Below are 23,331 nucleotides of genomic sequence, written 5' to 3'. Positions count from 1 at the left end.
AGATGCACTATTATGGGTTTTGTGCACGAGATGCACCTGATATGGGTTATCAGCCCGGGTGGGAAATTATGGCTTGTGTACTTCCGCTCATTACACATATATGCAAAAGCTATCATATCAATGCTAAGTATATGATAAATTCTAATATAATTGCACTAGTGCAATAAATCTTCAAAATTCATGACGTCATCAACGACAAAATCTTAGTTTAAACGGAGTTTTACTTTCAAATATTATATTGCTATACAATAAAAGGGTTATTGCATGAATATTGGGGAATATTGTCCCTCGTAGAACATATATTGCACTCGCAAGTTCGTGCAATATAAAGTTCTACTCGGGACAATGATCCCCAATATTCATGCAATAACCCTATAACATAATTCAAAAAATCATTGATAATATCTATGCACACGTACCGAAAAAATGTGTTAATGCATGCAGAAGAATATCTCAAGAACGTTTTGCGACAATCCCGGCAAGGACCGGTAACTCTGTAATTGTTTTTGCGGGAAAATAGGACGCCTACTCATAGCCAATCTTTTAAGAAAATATTTTTTTACAGAAGAATGTCCACCATGCACATGCACTGCAATTTTATCACAATAGTAGAATAGAATGATATATACAAATGGATGAAAATTATATATACAATGTACATATAACTGGTATATTACTATAAAACAAACCAGCCTATCATTTATTCATCATCCACACACGAACTTGTACCAGAAAAAAAATTCTGTTAATTAACCTCAGTTTCAGGTATAGAGATTTTATTTTTTTTGTTATGACAAGTGCTTTTGACCATCCACAAGAACTTGCGGCCATCCGATGTTCAGTACTTCAGTACTTTGATTTTTTTAATCAATACAAATGCATGAAAAAATAATAAACAGTTTAAAGGTTAACTTATAATAAATCAAGCTGCGTAAGATTCAATAACAATGACTGGTCCTCATTATGAAAAGTAATAGGGGTTAACTGGCCTGGGTAGGGAGAAAACGATAGATATTTTTATAAAATTTTAACAATAACGAATATATTCAATCTTGGATCCTTTGTACCTCTATGTGGTCCAATTTGATAACAAGTTGTGCTTAAATTAAACAAAGCTTTATTTAAGACCCAAATTTGAACGAACTTGAGAGCTTGACCCAAAAACAAAACTCTAAATACATCGCTGGATTTGCCATACCAATGAACCCCATGAAGTTTAGCTTTGGACCCTTTGGACGTTAACGTAAAAAACAGTACTAGTCCTAAAGTAAAATAACACCTTAATATACGGTTGCATTCAGCCATTAAAGAACTCCTTAGATTCATTTTTTTCGAATTAGTCAAACTTTAGACACTTGTAATCTTAATGTTGACCAATTTGAAGACCCCGAAATTAAAAATCTTAAAGCACGGTTAGATTCGGTATTTCAAGAATAAAATAAATTTCAAAATTAATATTAGATGGTTCTCTGTAAACCTAATTCAACTGTTACAATGAACTTTGAACTAAAAACTAGTTAAAATGCGGTTTTTCATGACATATGATATACAACATTTTTTTACGAACCTATAAAATTGTATTTTTTTTTATTTTAGAAACTGATTCAACCTCAAATCGTAGTGATGCAAATGGTGCAGGGTATAGACATAAACTACCCGTGACCCCTGAAGAAATTTCGAATTTAATAGAGTCAGCAATTCCTCAATCGACTCGATGTCATCTGTACCTGTACCGAGTCTTTAAGTTAAAAGGACAATACGTAAACAATAGTCATCCTTTGATAAATAGGATCGTCCAGGTATCTTAAAATATAATTCTTCTTTGAATAACAAAGAAATTGCCATGAACAGGTTTGTAAATATATGTATATACTTACCTTACTTAACGTATATATACTATTACAGAAATCATAGATTTTTTAAAATCATATTCACAAAGGATGAACAGGCCTATATATATTCACCTGAGCTTCCGTCAACTACACACATGCCGCTTGGCTATGGTAGGTATATAATTATGCAGCCGCGGTACATGTGTTCAGAATGATGCACTTTTTTAAGGAGACAATATATGGCTTATTGTCAGGTAATCATGTTTTCCCTATCCATAATATCCTTTCATCTAGTATTTAGCCTTAACTACCCGAATTTATGAAAGACCGTCTGCATAATTATACTATTTGAAAGCTATGAGAGATTTACTGACTTAAAGAAAACTATACGATAAAATATCCATTGGCACGAATAAATTTAATCTCCGATATCTAAAATGCAAATGCACAGTTAATAATTTATTAGGGACAAACATTCAAGGCCAAAAAGCAAACAATCAAATCCAAACAAAGCCATGGCAAGACACCACTGAAAAATATTTAACACTTCGAAAATATTCACTTTAGAAAAAAAAACGGTTTTAATAATACATGTAAATCTTGAAGTATATACAAATGTAGTAAGACGAAATGAAAATTAGAAGATATTCTAAATTATCAAAGCTGGTATATAGACAAGATCCATATAAATTATCAAAAAACGGGAAATTCTACGTCACAGTGAATGTTAACATAACCATGTCAGGGTAAGTATTCGGTCGCAGTACTTAAAATCACACAATAAAATTCAATGATTGAGTTAAATTTGATTTATGCCATTTGTGCTTCCTTGTAACATATTTGTTTGTTTTAAAATGATTAAGATTATAACAAAATGTTGACTGCTGTACTCCTATTTTTGACATTTTTCACCTTTTATGGTTGTTTGGTTTTTTTGGCGCAACGTTGTCATAGTAATGGAATTTGATGGGATTTTCATATCCGTGAGAGGTTTAGCTAGCTATAAAACCAGGTTCAATCCACCATTTTCTGCATACGAAAATGCCTGTACCAAGTCAGGAATATGGCAGTTGTTAACCGTTCGTTTGATGTGTTTGAGCTTTTGATTTTGCCATTTAATTAGGGACTTTCCATTTTGAAATTTTCTCAGAGTTCAGTATTTTTGTGATTTTACTCTTTTCTTTTAAATGCGTCCATCTTGATTGCTAAACTGGCATATTATATAATTCTTGTTCATACTTAACAGTACCTGGGGTTGTTTAGTCTGAACAGTCTTATGTTGTACTGTTACAACACTGTCCCAGTTTAGGGGAGGGTCCCATGAGATCCCGCTAACATGTTTAAGCCCGCCACATTACGTATGTTTGTGCCTTCAAAAGCCTTTAATTTAGTGGTTGTAATTTTAGTTGAGGTGTTACATATTTGTTTTTCGTTCATTTTTTGTACATAGATAAGGCTGTCAGTTTTCTCGTTTGAATTATTTTACATTCATCAGTTCGAGGTCTTTTATAGCTGACTATGCGGTATGGGCTTTGCTCATTGTTGAATGCCGTACAGGGTGCTATAGTTTTTAATTTATATTTCATTTGGTCTCTTGTGGAGAGTTCTTTCATAGGCAATCGTACATTATCTTATTTTTTTATATTATTAGGGTAACCTATGATGTCTTTAATGAATTCACGGAGAAATAAATAACTATGCTACTATTGTTACCATACTATAAACGAAAACAGTTCTTTATTGCTAAATTAGTGCATTTGTCGTTTTTTTTAAATCGTTAAAGTTGAAATTAAACCTTGACATTGCCATTACTAAATAACTTTAAAATTTTTACCTCAAACAAAGATTTGTTTTGGTGAGTTTTCACCTCATACGTAGAATCGTATACGTGAGTTGTTTCCATATGATGAATCGTTCTTTCATACAACATGTTGTTACAGTAGCTCTCTTCCTTTTGTTCAGATTTTACTATAATGAATGTAATTAACTTATCAAATTGTATAAATGGCTTGTTTGTATTGATATTACTCATGGAGGAACATTTGTTTCAACTAATCAGGACCGGGTGCTATTGCAGACCAATTTAGAATTCTTGTTATCAAAGTTACCAGGATTATGATTTAGTACGCCAGACGCGCGTTACGTCTTCATAAGACTCATCAGTGACGCTCATATCAAAATATTTATAAAGCCACACAAGTAAATAGTTGAAGATTACTTACTAACTTAGTCCTTGTTATGACTGTTGGCACATAGGGCAAGGACAAGTTGCCGTCACTCCTCAAGTCTGTTGGTGGTGTATACCACAGGGTAATATCATGCGTCTAGTGTATGAGACTGTCCCTTGTGGATATATTATGCCGCTGGCTAGCAATTTATTGTGAAAGATAGCCGAGTGTGTAAGCCTTTCCTGCCAGTACATAGCCTCAGTATTATCAAGACTCCAGCAGAATCCCCCTCGCGGTAGCACATGGATACTGATTGCTTAGTTAGTCAGGCTAATCTGTTGGAGATCTCGGAGTAGCAATGACACTAGAGATGCAGTGTGTAGGCCCATCGGTGTGTGGAAACGCTCTAGCACTCATCAACCTTGCCCCAGTTATGGGAAAATAAACGGTCAGATAGAGGTCGTAGTCGGGGCTGACTATCTATCTAGGAGAATTGAAATTGAAACATGGGTAGATCATGAGTCATAGTCAAGGACGACAACTGACATAAAGGAAGAGAACATTGAAAGAAAATCTATTGGACCTCCAGGTTGGGAGTTGAGCTCAAGACCTCGTCTCGCAAAAAAACAAACAGTTACGGAAACAAGGACAAAAAACTTAACTCAAACATTCTCTGTTACTGCTTTATTTTGTTTTATTTCATTTAAGTTTTCATATGATTTTGGACAATTGTAATAAAGAGATATAATGCGAAGCATATTCTTCCACAATGATCATAAATGAACGAAAAAATCTCCCCTATAAGATGATATATCAATACATAAAATTGAGAGTGGAAATGGGGAATGTGTCAAAGAGACAACAACCGGACTATAGCAAAAAACAACAGCAGAAGGTCACCAACAGGTCTTCAATGTAGCGAGAAATTCCTGCACCAGGAGGCGTCCTTCAGCTGACCCCTAAACAAAGACATACTAGTTCAGTTATAATGAACGCCATACATATATCCAAATTGTACACAGGAAACTAAAATTAAAATAATACAAGACTAACAAAGGCCAGAGGCTCCTGACTTGGGACAGGCGCAAAAATGCGGCGGGGTTAAACATGTTTGTGAGATCTCCACCCTCCCCTATAACTCTAGCCAATGTAGAAAAGTGAACGCATAACAATACGCACAATAAAATTCAGTTCAAGATAAGTCTGATTCTGATGTCAGAAGATGTAAACAAAGACAATGAACAAAATGACTATAATACATAAATAACAACAAACTACTAGCTGTTAACTGACATGCCAGCTCCAGACTTTAATTACTTTAATGAACATCAGGCACAATCCTTCCCGTTAGGGGTTTAGTATCATACCATCATAACATATATGATAAGAACATAACCCGTGTCATGTCAACAACTGGTTTTTAATAAATGTGTTTACTTCCGATGCAAAGACCCTATAAATGAATCTATATTAACGCAAAAATAGTATTATTAATATATACAATTTAGATTTATCTTAAATCATAAAAAGAAAAACTCATTATTACCAATTTAATATTATAAAATATCGCTTGTTTCCATGAAGACTTAACGAATTTTAAATATCGCTTGTTTCCATGAAGACTTAACGAATTTAAAATATCGCTTGTTTCCATGAAGACTTAACGAATTTTCCCGGTCAAGTACATTACACATCATGATATTTCTAAAATGATATTTTTCGTTTCATCTTTGTCCGTATTTTTTTCTGATAAGTTTTAATATGTTACCCAAATGATCAATGTTTACGTAGTATTTTGTAGAGTTGTTTTTAGATATGCATAGTATATACAAATTATATGCAAATTGAGATGAAAATAAACAGACAGCTGTGAAAGCAGCATTTATCCAAATCAAGACATCCGAATGCATGATGACATCATTATAAGTGGATCACAAAGTTTGTTGGTGAGTTTTATTGCTCATTCTTTACTTTGCTGTGTATTATTTTGTTTAATTAGTCTTTTTGTCGTACGTAGGTCGTCTAAAAGATATAAACGTATGTTTTTCCTTACTTTGGCTCTAAAATATAAACTACTGTCAACTTAATTTATGTTGAAGAACGCACGTCTAGCGGTCCAAATCATAAGCATTTTTTCCTTGAGTATTGTTCTGCTTCTTGGATAATACATCAGCCTAGTAGTCGGCTCTTTTTGTGTTGAAATGAGATACCTCTCTCAGTAAATTTACTGATAATATAAATAAATTATTAAAAACAAAAAAGTTTTTAACTCCAGACATATATAACTAAGCCGTTAAAATAAATAAATATAATGCCGTTTTGAAATAACATTCAAACATGTTTGGTTGTTGACACTCTCTAATTTCGTAATTGAATTGTCAAACCAATAGACAATTTTCGAGTTCGATGCATTTCCGTCAAAAACTTTTAGTGAACGTCGTTTGTGCGTTTAGGGGCGTCGTCACTTCCATTTCAATGTTGAGCGAGTGGTTGGAAAACGCCAGACGCGCGTTTCGTCTACATAAGACTCATCAGTGAAGCCCATATCAAAATATTATAATGCCCAAAAAAGTACAAAGTTGAAGATCATTGAGAATCTAAAATTCCAAAAAGTGATAGTGACACCATCAAGATGCTTAATTTTTTCTAGTAAGATTGGTGGATGTAATTTTCAACCGATCTTCGACATTTCAATGGTACAAGTTGTATATTACGTCGATATAAAGTACCATATCAAGAGAAACGGAAAGAAGATAATCTAATTGTTCTGGAATGTAGACGGATATTTAAAAATTCGTTCTTCTGAATCGAGTATCAAGCACAATTATAAGACTACTCTTTACAATTATATTACGGTGTAAAGGCGTAATACAAAGAACATTTCGCGTACGCCTCAGGCCATGAACATAAATGTGCCAACGATCAAAGGCTTTAATAACCATATGAAATTATGAAAAGAGGCATTGAACTCTTTCTATGAAATGAAAATTCATATCAAACTTTACGTTTGCTTTTCTATCCCTCATTTTAATTGTCACGGATAGCAGTCACAGCTGGTGTATTATATACGGAATATCGTACGGTACTGGTGTGCCACGTTTCCGAATTTTCCACTGGGACTTTGTAGCTCAATTCGATTTACGTTTGTCTTTTGACCATGATATCGTATGTTTTAATCAGCTGTTGAACTTTGTAATAACCATTCAATGTTTTCCTTTTTTTCATATTACTAAATCAACGTTAGTCTTTTGTACATGGTATCGTATTTTTGTTCAGCTTTTGAACTTTCGAATTACCATTTAATGTTTTCCTTTTTTCATTTTACTAAATCAACGTTTGTCTTTTAACCATGGTATCTTATTTTTTTCAGCTTTTGGACTTTCGAATAACCATTCAATGTTTTCCTTTTTTCATATTACAAAATCAACGTTTATCTTTTGACCATGGTATCGTTTTTTTTATTCAGCTTTTGGACATTCGAATAACCATTCAATGTTTACCTTTTTTCATATAACTAAATCAACGTCCCATGGTATCGGTTTTTTTTCTCCAGCTTTCGAACTTCAAATAACCATTCATATGTTTTCCAATTTTTTTTCATATCACTAAATCAACGTAAGCTATTTCAGACAATCAATATGTTTGACATGTCAATTGGTGTAACTTTTCACATGTAGAGCAGGATATGCTTACCCTTCCGGAGGACCTGCAATCACCTCCAGTTTTTGGATGGGTTAGTCTTGCTCAGAGTCTTTAGTTTTCTATGTTGTTTCTTGTGTACTATTATTTGTTTGTTAGTCTTTTTCAGTTTTAACCCTGGCGGTTTCAGTTTATTTTCGATTTATGACTTAAACTGTTCCTCTTTTTCATCTATGGTAAAATCAGAATATGATTTTTTTCAATAATACTTTTGATACAAACACAGCAAAATTTATAACCAATACGTGTAAGATATGGCGGCTATTTATATAGTTAAATATTTCAAATTCGATTGTGAAATTAATTTTATTTATAAAATAACATTTAATTAAAACACAAAATATACTGTTCTGTCTCAGTTTTTTCATTTTTCTCATCCACCGTAGTTTTCACAACCTGGAACATTTCTTGGATAATCACAGCCTACTGTTTGTTCATTAAATGCGGTTCCTGGACCACAGACCTCATGGAAAGTGAGACCAAAAGAACATTGGTAGAAATGTCCACAGTCAGTTGGGTCTCTGTGGTGACCATCGGACTTGTTTTTACAGAATTCTTGTTTATTATTTCCTGAACAAAAGTATATGCATATCAGTAATTAGAAAATTGACACATATTTTAATCACAAGAGAATCAAACAAGAGGCTCTTAAGAGCCTGTGTCGCTCATCTTGATCTATGTGCATATTAAACAAAGGAAACAGATGGATTCATGACAAAATTGTGTTTAGGTGATGGTGATGCGTTTGTAGACCATACTTTACTGATCGTTCTTGCTATTTACAACTTTCTCTATCTGTAATGAACTTAGCCCTTTTGTTACAGAGGAAAATATTTTGTAAAAACTTACCAAAATTTACCAAATTAATGAATTGGCCATGTTGACTTATTGGTAGATATTAATTTGCTGAACATTATTTCTGTTTACAGTTTATCTCTATCTATAATAGATAATAATCAAAAACGACTAAATTTTTTGGGGCAGCAACCCAACAACCAGTTGTCTAATTCATCTGAAAATTTCAGGGCAGATAGGTATTTACTAGATAAAGAAGTTAACTCCTTGTAAGATTTGCTTTAAATGCTTTGGTTTCAGAGTTTTAAGCCAAAATCTACATTTTACCCCTATGTTCTATTTTTAGCTATGACAGCCATTTTGGCCGGGTCACCGCACACATTTTTAAAAATTAGATAACCTAATAATGATTGTGGTTAAGTTTGATTTAATTTAGTCCAGTAGTTTCAGAAGAGAAGATTTTTGTAAAAGATTACAAAAATTTACGAAAAATTGATAAAAAATGACTATTAAGGGCAATAGCTGCTCAAGGGGTCAACTGACCATTTTCATCATATGACTTATTTGTAGATCTACCTTTGCTGAACATTATTGCTGTTTACAGTTTATTTCCATCTATAATAATTTTCAAAATAGTATCATAAACGGACACAATTTCCTTAAAATTACCATTTCAGGGGCAGCAACCCAACAACCCGTTGTCCGATTAATCTGGAAATTTCAGGGCAGATAGATTTTGACTTGATAAACAATAAACTTGATAAAAAATTACACTCCTGTCAGATTTGCTCTAAATGCTTTGGTTTCAGAGTTATAAGCCAAAATATACATTTTACCCCTATGTTCTATTTTAGAACCGGTCACCGGACACAACTTTTAAACTAAATACTCCAATGATGATTGTGGCCAAGTTTGGTTAAATTTGGCCCAGTAGTTTCAGAGGTGAAGATTTTTGTAAAAGTTAACGATGATGGACAACAAGTGATAAGAAAAGCTCACTTGGCCTTTGGGTCAGGTGAGCTAAAAGGGATTTAGAATTTTTACTCTTTGAATTTTTTTCTGTAAATATAACTTTTAAAGAAATTTATTGATAACAAGACATTCTTTTAGTTTGCTTTTTGTTTTTATTTGGTTATTTACCCTTCATGAGCACCTGAGATCACCCCTAGTTTTCGGTGTAGTTCGTGTTGCTTAGTCTTTAGTTTTCTATGTTGTGTGTACCATTTATCGTGCTTATTACCTCGAAACTGCATGGAATTATTTTAAACTTACCATTGGAAGGAGCCTGAGTAACAGGTGCTTGTGTTACTGGTGCCTGAGTTACCACAACAGGAGCTTGAGTTACTGGAGCCTGAGTAACAGGGGCTTGTGTTACAGGTGCTTGAGTAGCCATAGGTTTCCTTGTTGTCACGACAGGGCCTTGTTGGTTTTGGTTGGTCGAACATTTTACATTATATGGCCAATCACAGAACGCAGTTGCAGAATTGAATAGTAATCCGCTGGCACATTTAACTTCAAAAGCTAGTGTGGCAGCACAAATATAATAACCGTCGCAAGAGGAAGGGCTTGCATAAAATCCACTAGGTCTGCCATTACAGTTAAAGTTGGTTGTAAGGCCAATGTGGTGTGACTGGTGTGTTGGACGTGGAGCTGAAAATTATAAAAGTTTATTTTTACTTTTGCATCATGTTCTGAATACAAGAACAATTACGCACTTGTAGATCAAAGATTTGTGTGTTTGTTTGCAAAAAATGAAATCAAAACGTTTAATTTGATGCTTCCGAATTGCTTTTCTTGATTTTATCTCCATCAGGAACGCTCAAAGCCAAAAATTTGAAATCCGAAGGATGTATAAGTTCCGAAACAAATAGACAAATTCATCTAAGGTCAACTTTGCCTGAGGGAGTTGTATCCTTAGTTTCTTTATAATTTCAAAATTAATAAACGGACAACTTTAGAAAAATACATTGTTTGGCAACGTTCAATTCATTCTTATATTGTTGGTTTCATATTGACAAAATTTCACAAATAATACATATGCAAATTAGAATACCTTTTGTGGTCACTTGTTGGGCTTGTGTTGGTTGTGGTTTCCATGTTGGCTGTGGTGTCCAGGTTGGTCCTGGTGTCCATGTTGGTCCTGGGGTCCACCATGTTTTCCATGTTGGCTGTGGTGGTTGTGTTGGTGGTGGTGGTTGTGTTGTTTGTTGAGGTGGGTTCCTAGTAGGTTGTGGATTCTGAGTTGTTGGTTGGCCGGGAGCATTGGTAACCCTGAAACCGGACGAACGGAATTAGCGACCTATGTCGTATTATAGTGTACGCGACAAATTTTATTTTTAGTTTTATCACTTAATTTCCTTTGATAGAGGTTAGAAAAATAAAATAAAATAAAACGAAAGAAATGTTATAAAATGTCAGTATTTTTTTATATTTTTTAAATTTTGTATCTATTTCTCACTATCACTTACTGTGGTACATTTCCACCCCCACCTGCAGCCAATTCTTCATTGATGGCATGAAGTAACGGATACTTCCCCTCTCCACATGAACCACTGAAATCGTCAAGATCTAATGCCCATACCATTGTACCACCAAAATGATGATCCTTGATGTACTTCACCTAAAAAGTAAACAAGAGAGCCGTGTTGTAGTGGTTAGTGCATCGGACTACTTACACAAAGGTTCCTGGTTCGATTCCCGTTAGGGATGAAAATTTCAGGAACTCAATTTTCGGCTGACCCTTGACACCATTGGCGAGTATGGTCTTAAGGAAACGATGATTGTCCGTCGGAAGAAGACGATAAATGGCTGACCCGTGTTAAGAGAGAGCCATATCTCTTGCACGTTTAATACACCCTTGTAGATTTCGAAAAAGAGTAGGCTGATGCCGCTACAAGGCAGCACTCGCACCCGCAAAGTGGAAAGAAATTAACATAAGTTGCAAAACTTGTTTCCCAATCCACTATGAACAAATATGTTTAAACTAAAAAGTAAATATATGTCACAATTTCTACAGGTCGATTTTAAATATATATATTGTAATGATATTTATCCACAATTATTAAACATTTCAATTGAATGTCGTGAATTGTGAAAAAATGGGTGTCAGTTTGATGAAGAGTGATAACAGAAGACTTTGTTTACACATTTCCTGACTCTTTATTCATCGTATTTTTTTTTTGTATAGTTTTTGTCGTGTTTTACATTTTAGATCTTAATGGTTCTCACTACCTTATACCCGTTACTGTGGGTTCACTTATTTTCGTGGGTATCATTTTTTTTGGTTAATTAAGGAAAACTAACAAGTTCATTGATATTTAATATCGTGGTTTAGCCGAAGTTGGTATACAAACTTATATGAAATTTGTCATTTGTTGAACATTTAATTTCGTGGTTCACCTATACCCACGAAATTAACAAAAAATGGTATTCAACGAATAATAATAAACAGTACTTTTATTAGTGTAGGAATTACCACTTCGTACGTTTATTTTGTCTATAAAACTAAACATGTCTAAATATAATTTTGGAACAAAATAATGTTGAAGAATATTTAAATTTGTATTTTCTCAAATATCTTATGACGCCATATAACCAGTAATTTTAAAAGTTTATAAACGCATTTCAATTTGAGATATCTACGGAATAGATAGCCCATCTAGGACCACTCAAATTTATAATTTGAATTCGAAATCACGAATTTAAATCGTCAACACGATTTATATAATTCGTGATAACAGATTTAAATTCGTGATTTCGTAGATATCACCTTAAACTGTGATGTCTCTTTCGTAAGTATTTCATAATTCTTTTCCTATAAAACAATGCTTACTTTTTCTTTTAAGCTATCACGATCGTCGTATCCAATCCATTCTGTTCCTTTTACTGCGTATGGACTTTTTTGTTCAGGAATGTAATGCTTCACGCCACCAGATTTTAACATTTGACAAATCTAAAAATGAGGACGAAAACAGCATTAGAAATATTTTCAAGTGCAGCTATCTGCAACTAACAAATAAAATGCAAACACTAAACAACGCATGATAAAAGAACAAAATTTAGTTGGTTGAAATGATTTAATAACGCCTGTAAGGTAACCAAGCTGCATAATACATAAGTTAGAAAAAAGTTGTTTATTCATTTAGATTTGTGCATGATATTTATAGTAAATTCAGTGCCTTTTTTGTTTTGATACCATTCTACAATTTACTTCAAATATTTTACCTTTTAGAAAATAAAACAAATGTATAGGATAATAGTCTTCTTATTTCGTTTTCTATCATATAGGTTTTCAATTTTTTTTTAGAATAACATTCAATCAGTATAAGAAAAACACTATATTTCAATTGTGTTTTTTTTTTTCAAAGTGACGTGAATTCAATGATTAATAAGTGTTTTAAATTTGATAGCTTACATATGAAAATAAAATGCAATTAGAGGTCTTCTATAATGATGTTATTTTGGGTAAAATATGTTTTAAGTAAAAAAATATATCGCCAAAAATGTTTCATAAAATGAAATTGTTGCAAGAAAAAATATTTTTTGGGAAAATTGAGAATGGAAATAAGGAATATGTCAAATAAAGTTAACAACAATCCGACACAAGAGCAGAAAACATCTCAAGTCCTCAAACCCGTCGTCAACATCGAGAGAAACTCCGGCACCTGGAGGAGTGCTTCAGTTTCCCCCTTAATACATATGTGTACAAGTTCAGTGAAAATGGACATCACAATAAACTCCGAAAAACATAATTGAACTAAAATTAAAGAAATGTACAAGACGAACGAAGGTTCCTAACTTAGGACTGTCTAAAACATGTGATTTTTTTTGGATTTTTTAAATTTTAATTTAAAAAAATAAATGTGTAACATGACATTTGTGTTGAATAAAGTTAATTTAAATAAGCACAGTGATGTCATAAATGAATATGAAGAATTAGTATAAACATTTTCGATCAATATGTGTGTACACAATACTTGTAGATCGATTTAAACGGTCTATATACCTCATAATAAGCTTTGAATCCTTTCTCCGCAGTGAAGGAACCAGCAGGTCCAGCTCCCCTTGCAGGGGCACCAAGACCTGAATTGCTAGGATTTGCCAGTGTAAAACTTCTACCATACAGTCCTAGTCCGACATTCATCATTGAAGGAGGTACTCCTTTACTTACATAATACTTAGTGACCCAGTCCTACAAAGCCATACTTGACATTAAGGTAAAAATCATCAATTGGAAAAGAAAACAAGACTCTTCTATATTTATTTTTTTACAAATATGACGAATCAAACTTAACTAATACTAATTGAATAAACTAATGTGTGTTCTAGAAGTAAACTTAATTGATCTTCAACTTTTCTTTTTCGTTTTTAATTTATTGATTCCAGTCACCGATAATTTTCAATAAAGGCAAACACTGTTCTTTTTGTCTCATACCGGTAAGATTAAATGACGAAATAAGTAAAACTATACACATAGCACAAGCATGTATGTTTACAGATACCATCTCCTATATTAAAATCATATCATGCAGAAATAAACGTTATGTCTTCCTCCCCTAACTATTCAAAATCAAAGATATGGAACATAATTATTCATAATGTAATAAATGCTATTAATGTCTCCTCCATGACAGTCTTAAAAATAAACTAAATATTGAATAAATAATACTCCTAATGGTTAGTTTGAGGTCATTACTAGTCATTATGCAACACAGTATACTATAGAACCCTATTGGCAAAACGATGAACTCCTTTTATCAGAAAACACTGTCAAATATCCAAACATACTATCCACACTGATCTGTGTCCACACTTGTATGACGAACATTATAATACTATGCAGCATGACCTTCTTATATCAAAACATAAACCGTTTTGATTAAGGAGGTTTTAATGCATAAGAAATAGATCAAGATGTCGAAGCTTGTTATCTGTTATGTTTGTTCGAAATAGTAAAATAAAAAAATCTCGACCTTGTAAACAAAATGCTTGCTGTCTAATTAAAAAGGTTTTGCCTTGTAGTGCTTTAAAGCAATGTACTAACTTTATTAATGTACTTCGCACTAACTATATAATATTATTTTACAACATTTACTAACTATATAAATGTACTATATGCAAACTATTATTGAACTATGTACTCAGTATATAAAAGTACGATGTCCTAACTATATTTATGCAGTGTATAAGTACCTACTTCATTAAGGTACTATTACTGACTATATAAAGGTACTTTGTACTGAATATATTAAGGTACTATCCACACACTTATTTGAAATTAGCACTAGAGAATTAACTATATCATGGCAGTATATTCTAACTTTTTAAGGTGCCATTAACTTTTTAAGGTTCTTAATGTACTGAATATATTAAGGTAAAAATGTACTGACTTATATTAAGATACTCAATGTACTAACAATATTAAGGCACTATATACTGACTTATATTAAGATACTAAATGTACTTACAATATAAAGGTACTATGGACTTACAATATTAAGGGTTGCATCATCTCCTGTTTCAGATGGGTGACTGTAAAGTGGAGCGTTGTGTCCAGTTTTAGCTTCCCAGCTTCCGTGCATGTCATATGTCATCAAATTAATCATATCCAAGTACCTGTAAAACAATGAAAGTATTTCAGTTATATGATAGTGGAAAATTGTATAAATGCAAAATCTATTTTAAAATTCTGAGGAAAAAATATATATCTCTAGGAGTTGCATTGTAAGGTAGTTAAATGCAAAGAATATAGATGTCGTGTCAAAGAAGATATTAGGACAGAGGACAAGCATATAATATGAATATAACCATTTGTAAAGAAATAGAATTACAAATGCAGAGAAATTGCAGTTAGATTGATGAGTTTTGATTTTATTACAAATACAAATATATATCATATGGTGGTCTTTTGGTTTATAAGATATGCATGCTATTATCTGTAATTCATTGTGCAAATGACATAGTTTGAAATTTTGTTTTGCAAAATGAGTTAACATATAAATGACATAGATTATTTTTTTAGATCTAACATACTTGACCATCTCTGGAAAGTTGTATCCGGGATCAATGTTTTTCTTGCCTGCAGATGTAGCAGCTGATATTAGAAGTGCTGGTTTGCCACTGGTTTGGGCTTCGGCGTCAAACACGCTTCTTAAAGTCTGAAAAGGTAAATGAGAGTTTATCTCAAAGACTGTGATACAAAAAACCTACTCTTAATGGAAGATTATATTAAATATTCATGACATGGACAATAAAGGAGGGACTCAAGATTCCAACGGTACAGTCAAATTCATAGATCGAAAATAAATGTCATGGCTAAAAAGGTAAAGACAAAAAAAAAGACAACACACAAAACAACATACAAAACTACAGACTAAAAGACAAAGCAACACGAACCCCACCAAAACGTGACTTCGGTTGATCTTAGGTGCTCTGGCAGAGTACGCAGATCCTGCTCACAGAGATAAATAATTAAATTTAATATAAATGTAAATATTAACAAATTTTCAAATAAAGGGCGAATTTCAAATTTTCAAAGTCATTCTTCCTGTGTCATAAAAAATCTCTTTAGATATACACACATTTAACCTCATTAGCCACACTCGAGTTAACTGTAAGAGTGAAAATGGGTATGACTCACCTTTAACAATTCGACGAATTTTTGCTTATCTCCTGCAGGACTTCCTCGGCTTCCTGGGTACTCCCAATCGAGATCGAGGCCATCAAATCCGTGATCCCTTAAGAATTTCACAGTGGATGTGGCAAATTCTTGACGACTTGCAGCAGTGGCAACCATTTTTGTGAAGGGTGCAGTTCCCATGTTCCATCCACCAACTGCAAGTGATAGTTTCAAGGCTGGGTTAGTTTTCTTTAAGTCAGTAAATCTCTCATACCTTTCAAATAGTATAATTATGTAGACGGTCATTCATAAATTCGGGTAGTTAGGGCTAAACACTAGATGATAGGATATTATGGATAGGGAAAAACATGATTGCCTGACAATAAGCCATCTATTGGCTTATTAAAAAAGTGCATCATTCTGAACACATGTACCGCGGCTGAATATTTATATACCCAGCATAGCCAAGCGGACATGTGTGTAGTTGACGGAAAAGAGAAGTTCAGGTGAATATATATAGGCCCTGTTCATCCTTTGTGACTATAATTTTAAAAAATCTACTAATTCTGCATATATACGTCAACATGGTCAAGTAAGTATATACATATGAGACTAAAAAGAAAATTCGACGGTATCTTCCTCAATTTATATAGACAAATAATGTGTTTATCAATATTCAAATGAATTGTAAAGTATTTTGAGATATACCTGCTACTGTTTTATATTTTGGGGCGGATTCATATATTTTGAAACAGAGGGGTTAGACCCGTGATTCTAAATGTAAAAATAATCCCTACAATAGAATATATTAAGTCGAGTTAGTGGACAAACTCAATTTTTGGACAGATTCCATTCTAGAATATAGATATATTTTGTAATTCTAGGAGTTGAACATGTTAAAGTAACTTACATCCCCTTCTTCCAAGGAGTACTTTCGTCATTCCATTCATAAGCGGTTAATTTATTTCCAACCATTTTGGCGAATGAGTAGATGATATGTGTGCAAAGTGTAGGGTCTACATTCTCAGGAAAAAACTTTCCTGCTCCGTTTCTGTATTGTGCCCAATTAGTGTAGTAGCACACTCTTCGGTACGCTATAAAGTTCAAAAGTGTCATATGAATGAATGTTATTGGATATTATTGTGAGATACATATTATTCAGTTCTATGTTCTGTATATTCGGCGTATATGAAAAATGTTCCACCAAATTACAATTTTTTCGAATATGTCTAAATAATTCCACATGATTGAAACATTTTTTTAGTTAATATTGAAAAAGAGGTTTCTGTTTTGATGGTTATATGCAGAAATGTGGCACGCCAAATTATTCAAAATTTATCATGAGATTGCAATTGTTACAAATATCCATTTTGAAATTAAAAAAATAAATAAACTGAGACATAAATCATTTCATTTAACATTTCTTTCTATGGTATAACTTCTACGTAACTGTAGTGGTCCTTGATCTCAGAGCTTTTACGCTATTTTGTATTGAAGATTCTAAATACGATATCCACTGTTAGTATTTGCGACTTTATACAAAATATCATTAATATATATATATATATATATATATATATATATATATATATATATATATATATATATATATATATATATCACAAGTAGCTCCTATCGAAATAGTCGTCAGTCTTATATGTACTGATAGTACTGCAACTTTTTATCAAATATCAATGTTCTATCCCTAATCGTTCCTATCAAACTAACTTATCAGAAAATGCGGTCGCCGGGAAAGCAATCCCTATATATATGTAGCTTTCCGCGGCTTTACAGACGAAACAAAAACAAAATACAGGCCCCCCGGGTCATGCTCATTTTTTTGGTCAAATGCTTTCTTATATCCATAACAAGAGTAAATACAACGTATTCACTACCACCCTCCCCGCCCCCACAAAAATAGTAAAAAGAAAACAACACCAACAAAACTACAAAACTATATAAAACACACACAATATTCTATAGTGAGGCTTCAGCAGAGTTACAATTCAGCAAAATTTGAAGGAGTGGGTGTATATTATATTACTAATTTGGGGAAGGTACTCCATTATCTCTTTACTATCTATTTATTTTCCCGCTAAAATAAATATAACCATTGTAACTTACCCGAAGCTACGCTAACAGCTGCAATAACCACCAGAGTTACTCGAAGGAAATTCATCTGAAATTTATAAATCGTTCTATTCGTTCAATTGTTCACATTTAACTAAGCTATATATGCATAAAATTTTATGATAACAAATGCAAAGTTGGTGGCATTTATAGAAGTAAAGGAAAAAAGATAGTTCGGAGGTTATGTGATTAAAGCGATACTATCTTTAATTACGATTATGCATAGACTATGATATCGGTTAGATAGTCTTAAGGTTTGTGACCCCTTCTGTAGGCCAGTGAAGTACGTAATTTTTAAGATGCAATAACATCAAAACATCAAAACATCAAAACATCAAAAATGATAAATACAAGACACATAAATAGAACACAAGAAAACTTGTTCGCTATCGTCTGCTCAGCACTCTTTGTATATGTAAGGCAACCGTAGTTTACCGATTTTCAATTCCCGTAAATCGTTTGTTTTGTATTTGCTTTTACTAGATTGATATGTTGCGCTATTATTAAATCTTGTATAAAGCTTGTAACCATAACGGTAAAAAAAAATTAACAAGTCGGTCATTTATATATATATATCTGAAATCTTTGTACCTTTTGCAATAAAAAGGTTTGTATTCAAGAGCAAAAGAACAGGTAATGGAAACATATAAACTTACATTTCTCCCAAACATTTTTCCCATTTGTTTTCAGAAATCGGTCCACAATTTTATATTAATTTTTACTAAAAAAACTCAGACCAATCACATTATTTATTTTATCTCATCAGATAAACAAAAATTAAAACACATGGTCCGAGACCACAATTATTTCGTAGTGCATTTCTCAGTTTAGAACATAAATGAAAATAAAAAAAAATCCCATCTGCGCTTTCTCAAAGAAACTTTTACAGTGAATTGTACTACTTTTGGGACAAATTATATCAAAATCATAGAAAACCTCATCGCCTCTAACACAAAATATGAACAATTTTATGTTTAGGGCGTCTTGAAATCTTTTGACAGCTTCCAGAGTGCTAATTTTAAACCTTTTTCAGCTGGACCAAATCACTACTTTCCTTTAAAATTCTGGACCCAAATTTTTTTACAGTGTAATTTCATCCCCCTACTCGCAATTCGAAGCATTAAACATGGAGAAATAAATTTGAAAGGGGTATAAAAATTAATGGCAAGTAACCCACTGTCAACACTAGGGACTATCATATTAGGCTTCAAACGTAGGGTAAGTAGTAAAGGTCCCGATGCTGATATGTGACCGTGACTGAGAAAATGGGTCCAGATGAGATATATACATAGAATGAAATTCAGTGTGGCTGTGGCCATTGATTGACACATTAAATTCATCCATTGAAAAGGACAATTTAGGTGAACGTTTGTATGTAACGACCACTGCTCCCTATGCACTTTTAAAAGACTCTTAAACTATGGGATCACCAAAGGTTCTCAAAACCTAAATAAAGTAATTCGAAAAATTAATCAGAAATAACACGATGTTTTGATTTATATCAATTATATAAATCAAAACATAAAGATTATTCCTGATTATTTTTTCGAATTATATTTTTTAATCAAAGGCGTTTAGAAACCTTTGGTGACCCCACAGTTTAAATGTCTATCGTAGGTACGTCGTGAACAGTAGTCGTTACAGACAAACGTTCACCTAAATTGTCCCAGTCAATGGATGAATTTAATCTGTCACTCAATAGCCACAGCCACACTGTTTTGAATTTCATTCTATTTTCAGTTTTTTTTTGCAATTTTTCAATGCTACTAATGTGCTAACCATGAATACAAAATTTTATGATGATATCTCAACAGGTTCCGAAAATATAGAACATTTGGGTACATATGTTTAAAAAAAAATGACTTATTATTTTCTTTGTCACTTTAAATGTGTTACATGAGTCCACCCTCAAAATTACCATGCCAAGCTAATATGTGGTTTCTATGAAAACATGTTTTATTTTGTGTTGTATCTATGGCATTGTACTATCTCATATTATTACTCCACATCTGTTATTAGATAAATAAAAATGTTGTGTGTTGCCTTCCTAAGGCTGGAGCTAGAAGTGTAGGTGTTGTCGTTTGTACATGTACGTCATATTTTATTTTTGTGAATTGTTTTACTTCAAATTCTGTCTTTAGTTTTCTCGATTGAATTGATTAATATTATTCATATTGGGTCCTATTAGCCAATTATCCAGTATTGGTTTATGTTATTGTTGAAGACTGTACAATTGCCAATGCTTAAATCCGCAACATTTGAACTTTGGGTATTTGGCAATCATACCACATATTTTACCTTTATATTGTTGACAATATCCAAGTCAAGTCAACCTCAGTTTCATCAATACTTTAGAGAAAAATAAGATTGATAAAAAATAATAATTGACATAATGCCCAAACACTACTAACAAAAAGATAAAAGACACAAAGAACCGATTCAGACTAGTACAAAGTCAAATTTCAACTAATAATTAAACCAGGTTTCCTAAACTGAAATATTGCACTAAAAGACCTGTTGCAACACATAGGTAAACAGCTATTGTCTATATAGAAATGGTTTTGTTTTTTAAGGAATAAGAGTTTTCCTTGACCAATACCCTTCTTTAGCTGTCTACTGATATAGCCAAATTTAACCCCGCCATATTATTTAAGGTTGTGTCTGTTCCAAGTCAGGAGCCTGTAATTCAGTGGTTGTCGTATGTTTATGTGTTACATATTTGTTTTTCGTTCATTTTTTTTTATATAAATAAGGCCGTTAGTTTTCTCGCTTGAATTGTTTTACATTGTCTTATTGAGGGCCTTTTGTAGCTGACCATGCGGTATGGGCTTTGCTTATTGTTGAAGGCCGAACGGTGATCTATAGTTGTTAATGTCTGTGTCATTTTGGTCTCGAGTGGACAGTTGTCTCATTGGAAATCATACCACATCTTCTTTTTTTTTAAATTCTTAAAAAATTCCTAAGTACTTTCAAAATTTTTAGTTGATACACATTAATTTGTTCTTTGGTTTTCTCCGATGACATTAAAACTTTCTTACAGCAATGGACATATAAATAGATTTGACATACTAATTACAAACTTCGCTTACTCCAGATCTGATTCCCCAAGATTATATATATATATTTATTTTTTTATCTATTTTTAATAATTCCTCAAAAATATTCTACAAAGAATGCGGTATCTGGCTTGTAAAAGGCCGCACCTCGTAAATAAATCCAAAATAAACCAGGGATTTTATTTTTCGAGCATCTATTTCCTCTTGTTGACACTTGATCATCTCTCTTCAAATATGAAATATACAATTGCTCTCAGAATCTGTTTGTTTATTTAGTATTCTCGCGCCATGTCTAAAAGATCGGACGTTTTAAGGTAGATCACAAGTATATATTTTTTGAGACAGAATTTTTTCATAATTTGCCAAAATGAAGATTTTATTATGCTCTTTTCAAAAATTTAATAAAAAGTATGGGTCACCGTGCTATTTTTCAAGCTATGGGTCGTTGAAAATTGCCAAAATTTGGTCAGTTTGTTCATGAAAAAACACATTAGTGTGCATAAAAAAAATTCTATGAGATAGAATTTTGAAATAAATTGTGACAAGAAAGGTTTCATAATATGTTTTAAGAAAATAAAAAGAAAACATGGTGTCACCGAACTTGTTTTCTTGCTACAAGTAAAAATAAAAAATTTCCCTATTAGCCCAGTATAAATTTTGTACCAAAAGAGTTATTTCCCCTTAAATGGCTCATTTGAAGAAAAAAACATTTTATACCAAAAAAATTGATATTTGTTAAAATATTTTGAATAATACAATTAATTAACAATTTGTCTTCAAATAGAAAAAACAGTCCAACCATTGAATTGCAAATCTGTCTCCAAATTTGCAGATTTAGGCAAATAATTAGACCGATTTTGTACTGCGATTGTGCAATCCAAGATGGCGGTATACCATGAATCTACCTTCCACTTTATGTTTCTAAGCTCAGTTTGATATACTGTGTGTACATCTTTAAATTTTGAGTTAATGTGACGTCAAGTTGAATTTCAATGAACGTCATATTTCTAAGCTGAAACAGTTTTTACAACAAGAATATAGATATCATCAATTTATTAATACTTTACTTCAGCTTATCACAAATATCGACATTTATGTGGTAATTACGATTCGTATCGGTAATGTAATTCATAAAGCTAACAAGGATAGGATCTGTCCTATAAAATAATGTTTTGCTCTTAAGACTTTTTAAAAATTGTTATATTGTACTGTTACGATTAATTTTTTGGGGGATATGCATCATTTAAGCTGTAATATCGGGTTTTAATGCGTTGAAATTGTGCTATAACAATAAAGTAGAAGCTTTTCCTGTACTGATTTTTATTGAACGTTATGAGGTGTGCATATCCACTGGCCACTGATCGCAACTAAAAAAGGGTGGAAATTTAAACAAAAAATTAGGAATCTCGTCAGTAATATCTTTATTTCATGTCTTATCAGCTGCATATGGTAAATTGGATTTAATAAATAATTGTTTTAGTGCTTTAACATTGTTTAAGGAAAACTTTGGTTGTTTTGCTCTACATCCATTAGCATTCTGCAGAAGAAATAATTATGACTTGTTATAACAGTTACATTATTATTATATTACCTCTTATGAAGAAAATCTAAAATTAGTGTATAGTACCTTTGCTATCCCATGCGTTGACCTTACAAGTCGGTTTGGGAATGAAGATGTAATAGTGATCTCATTGTTTATCTATCTATTTATTGGCTGCCTTATCTCTTCAGTTAAGTCAGGGATTATTCCATTTTTGTCTCGATATTTCTCAATTCTTTTGTTGTCATTTATAATATTAGAGCCGGGATTTGTATGTTGTGGATATTTGTTTTAAATTACCAATAACTATAATAACGCTGTTTCCATTAAAATTTTCGTCCAATCCTGAGTACGAGAGGTGATAGGTACTCTTGTGATAGCTTGATGCACGTTTACTTTTTATGTTAAATATTTTTTTTATAAAGATCAAGATACATTATTATCAATAGCTGAAGTTTGGAACTAATTATTAAGTTCGTTTCTGAATAATATC

General features: G+C 32.5%; 1 protein-coding gene across 1 annotated transcript; it reads right to left on the bottom strand.

The window, feature by feature from the left end:
- Window positions 1–7,986: 7,986 nt before the first annotated feature.
- Window positions 7,987–22,990, bottom strand: LOC139488375 (chitotriosidase-1-like). The gene is made up of 12 exons (XM_071273923.1): window positions 22,926–22,990; window positions 18,237–18,291; window positions 17,023–17,206; window positions 16,134–16,386; window positions 15,527–15,651; window positions 14,986–15,109; window positions 13,500–13,685; window positions 12,327–12,446; window positions 10,963–11,114; window positions 10,548–10,765; window positions 9,767–10,144; window positions 7,987–8,269 (listed from the first exon to the last, which is right to left on the bottom strand). Exons 2-12 carry the CDS (start codon window positions 18,289–18,291, stop codon window positions 8,073–8,075), a joined length of 1,992 nt encoding a protein of 663 aa, XP_071130024.1. The 5' UTR covers window positions 22,926–22,990; the 3' UTR covers window positions 7,987–8,072.
- Window positions 22,991–23,331: the final 341 nt, after the last annotated feature.

Source organism: Mytilus edulis, chromosome 9, assembly GCF_963676685.1.
Source record: "Mytilus edulis chromosome 9, xbMytEdul2.2, whole genome shotgun sequence".
NCBI lineage: Eukaryota > Metazoa > Mollusca > Bivalvia > Mytilida > Mytilidae > Mytilus > Mytilus edulis.
This window is presented reverse-complemented; position numbering and strand designations above follow the sequence as displayed.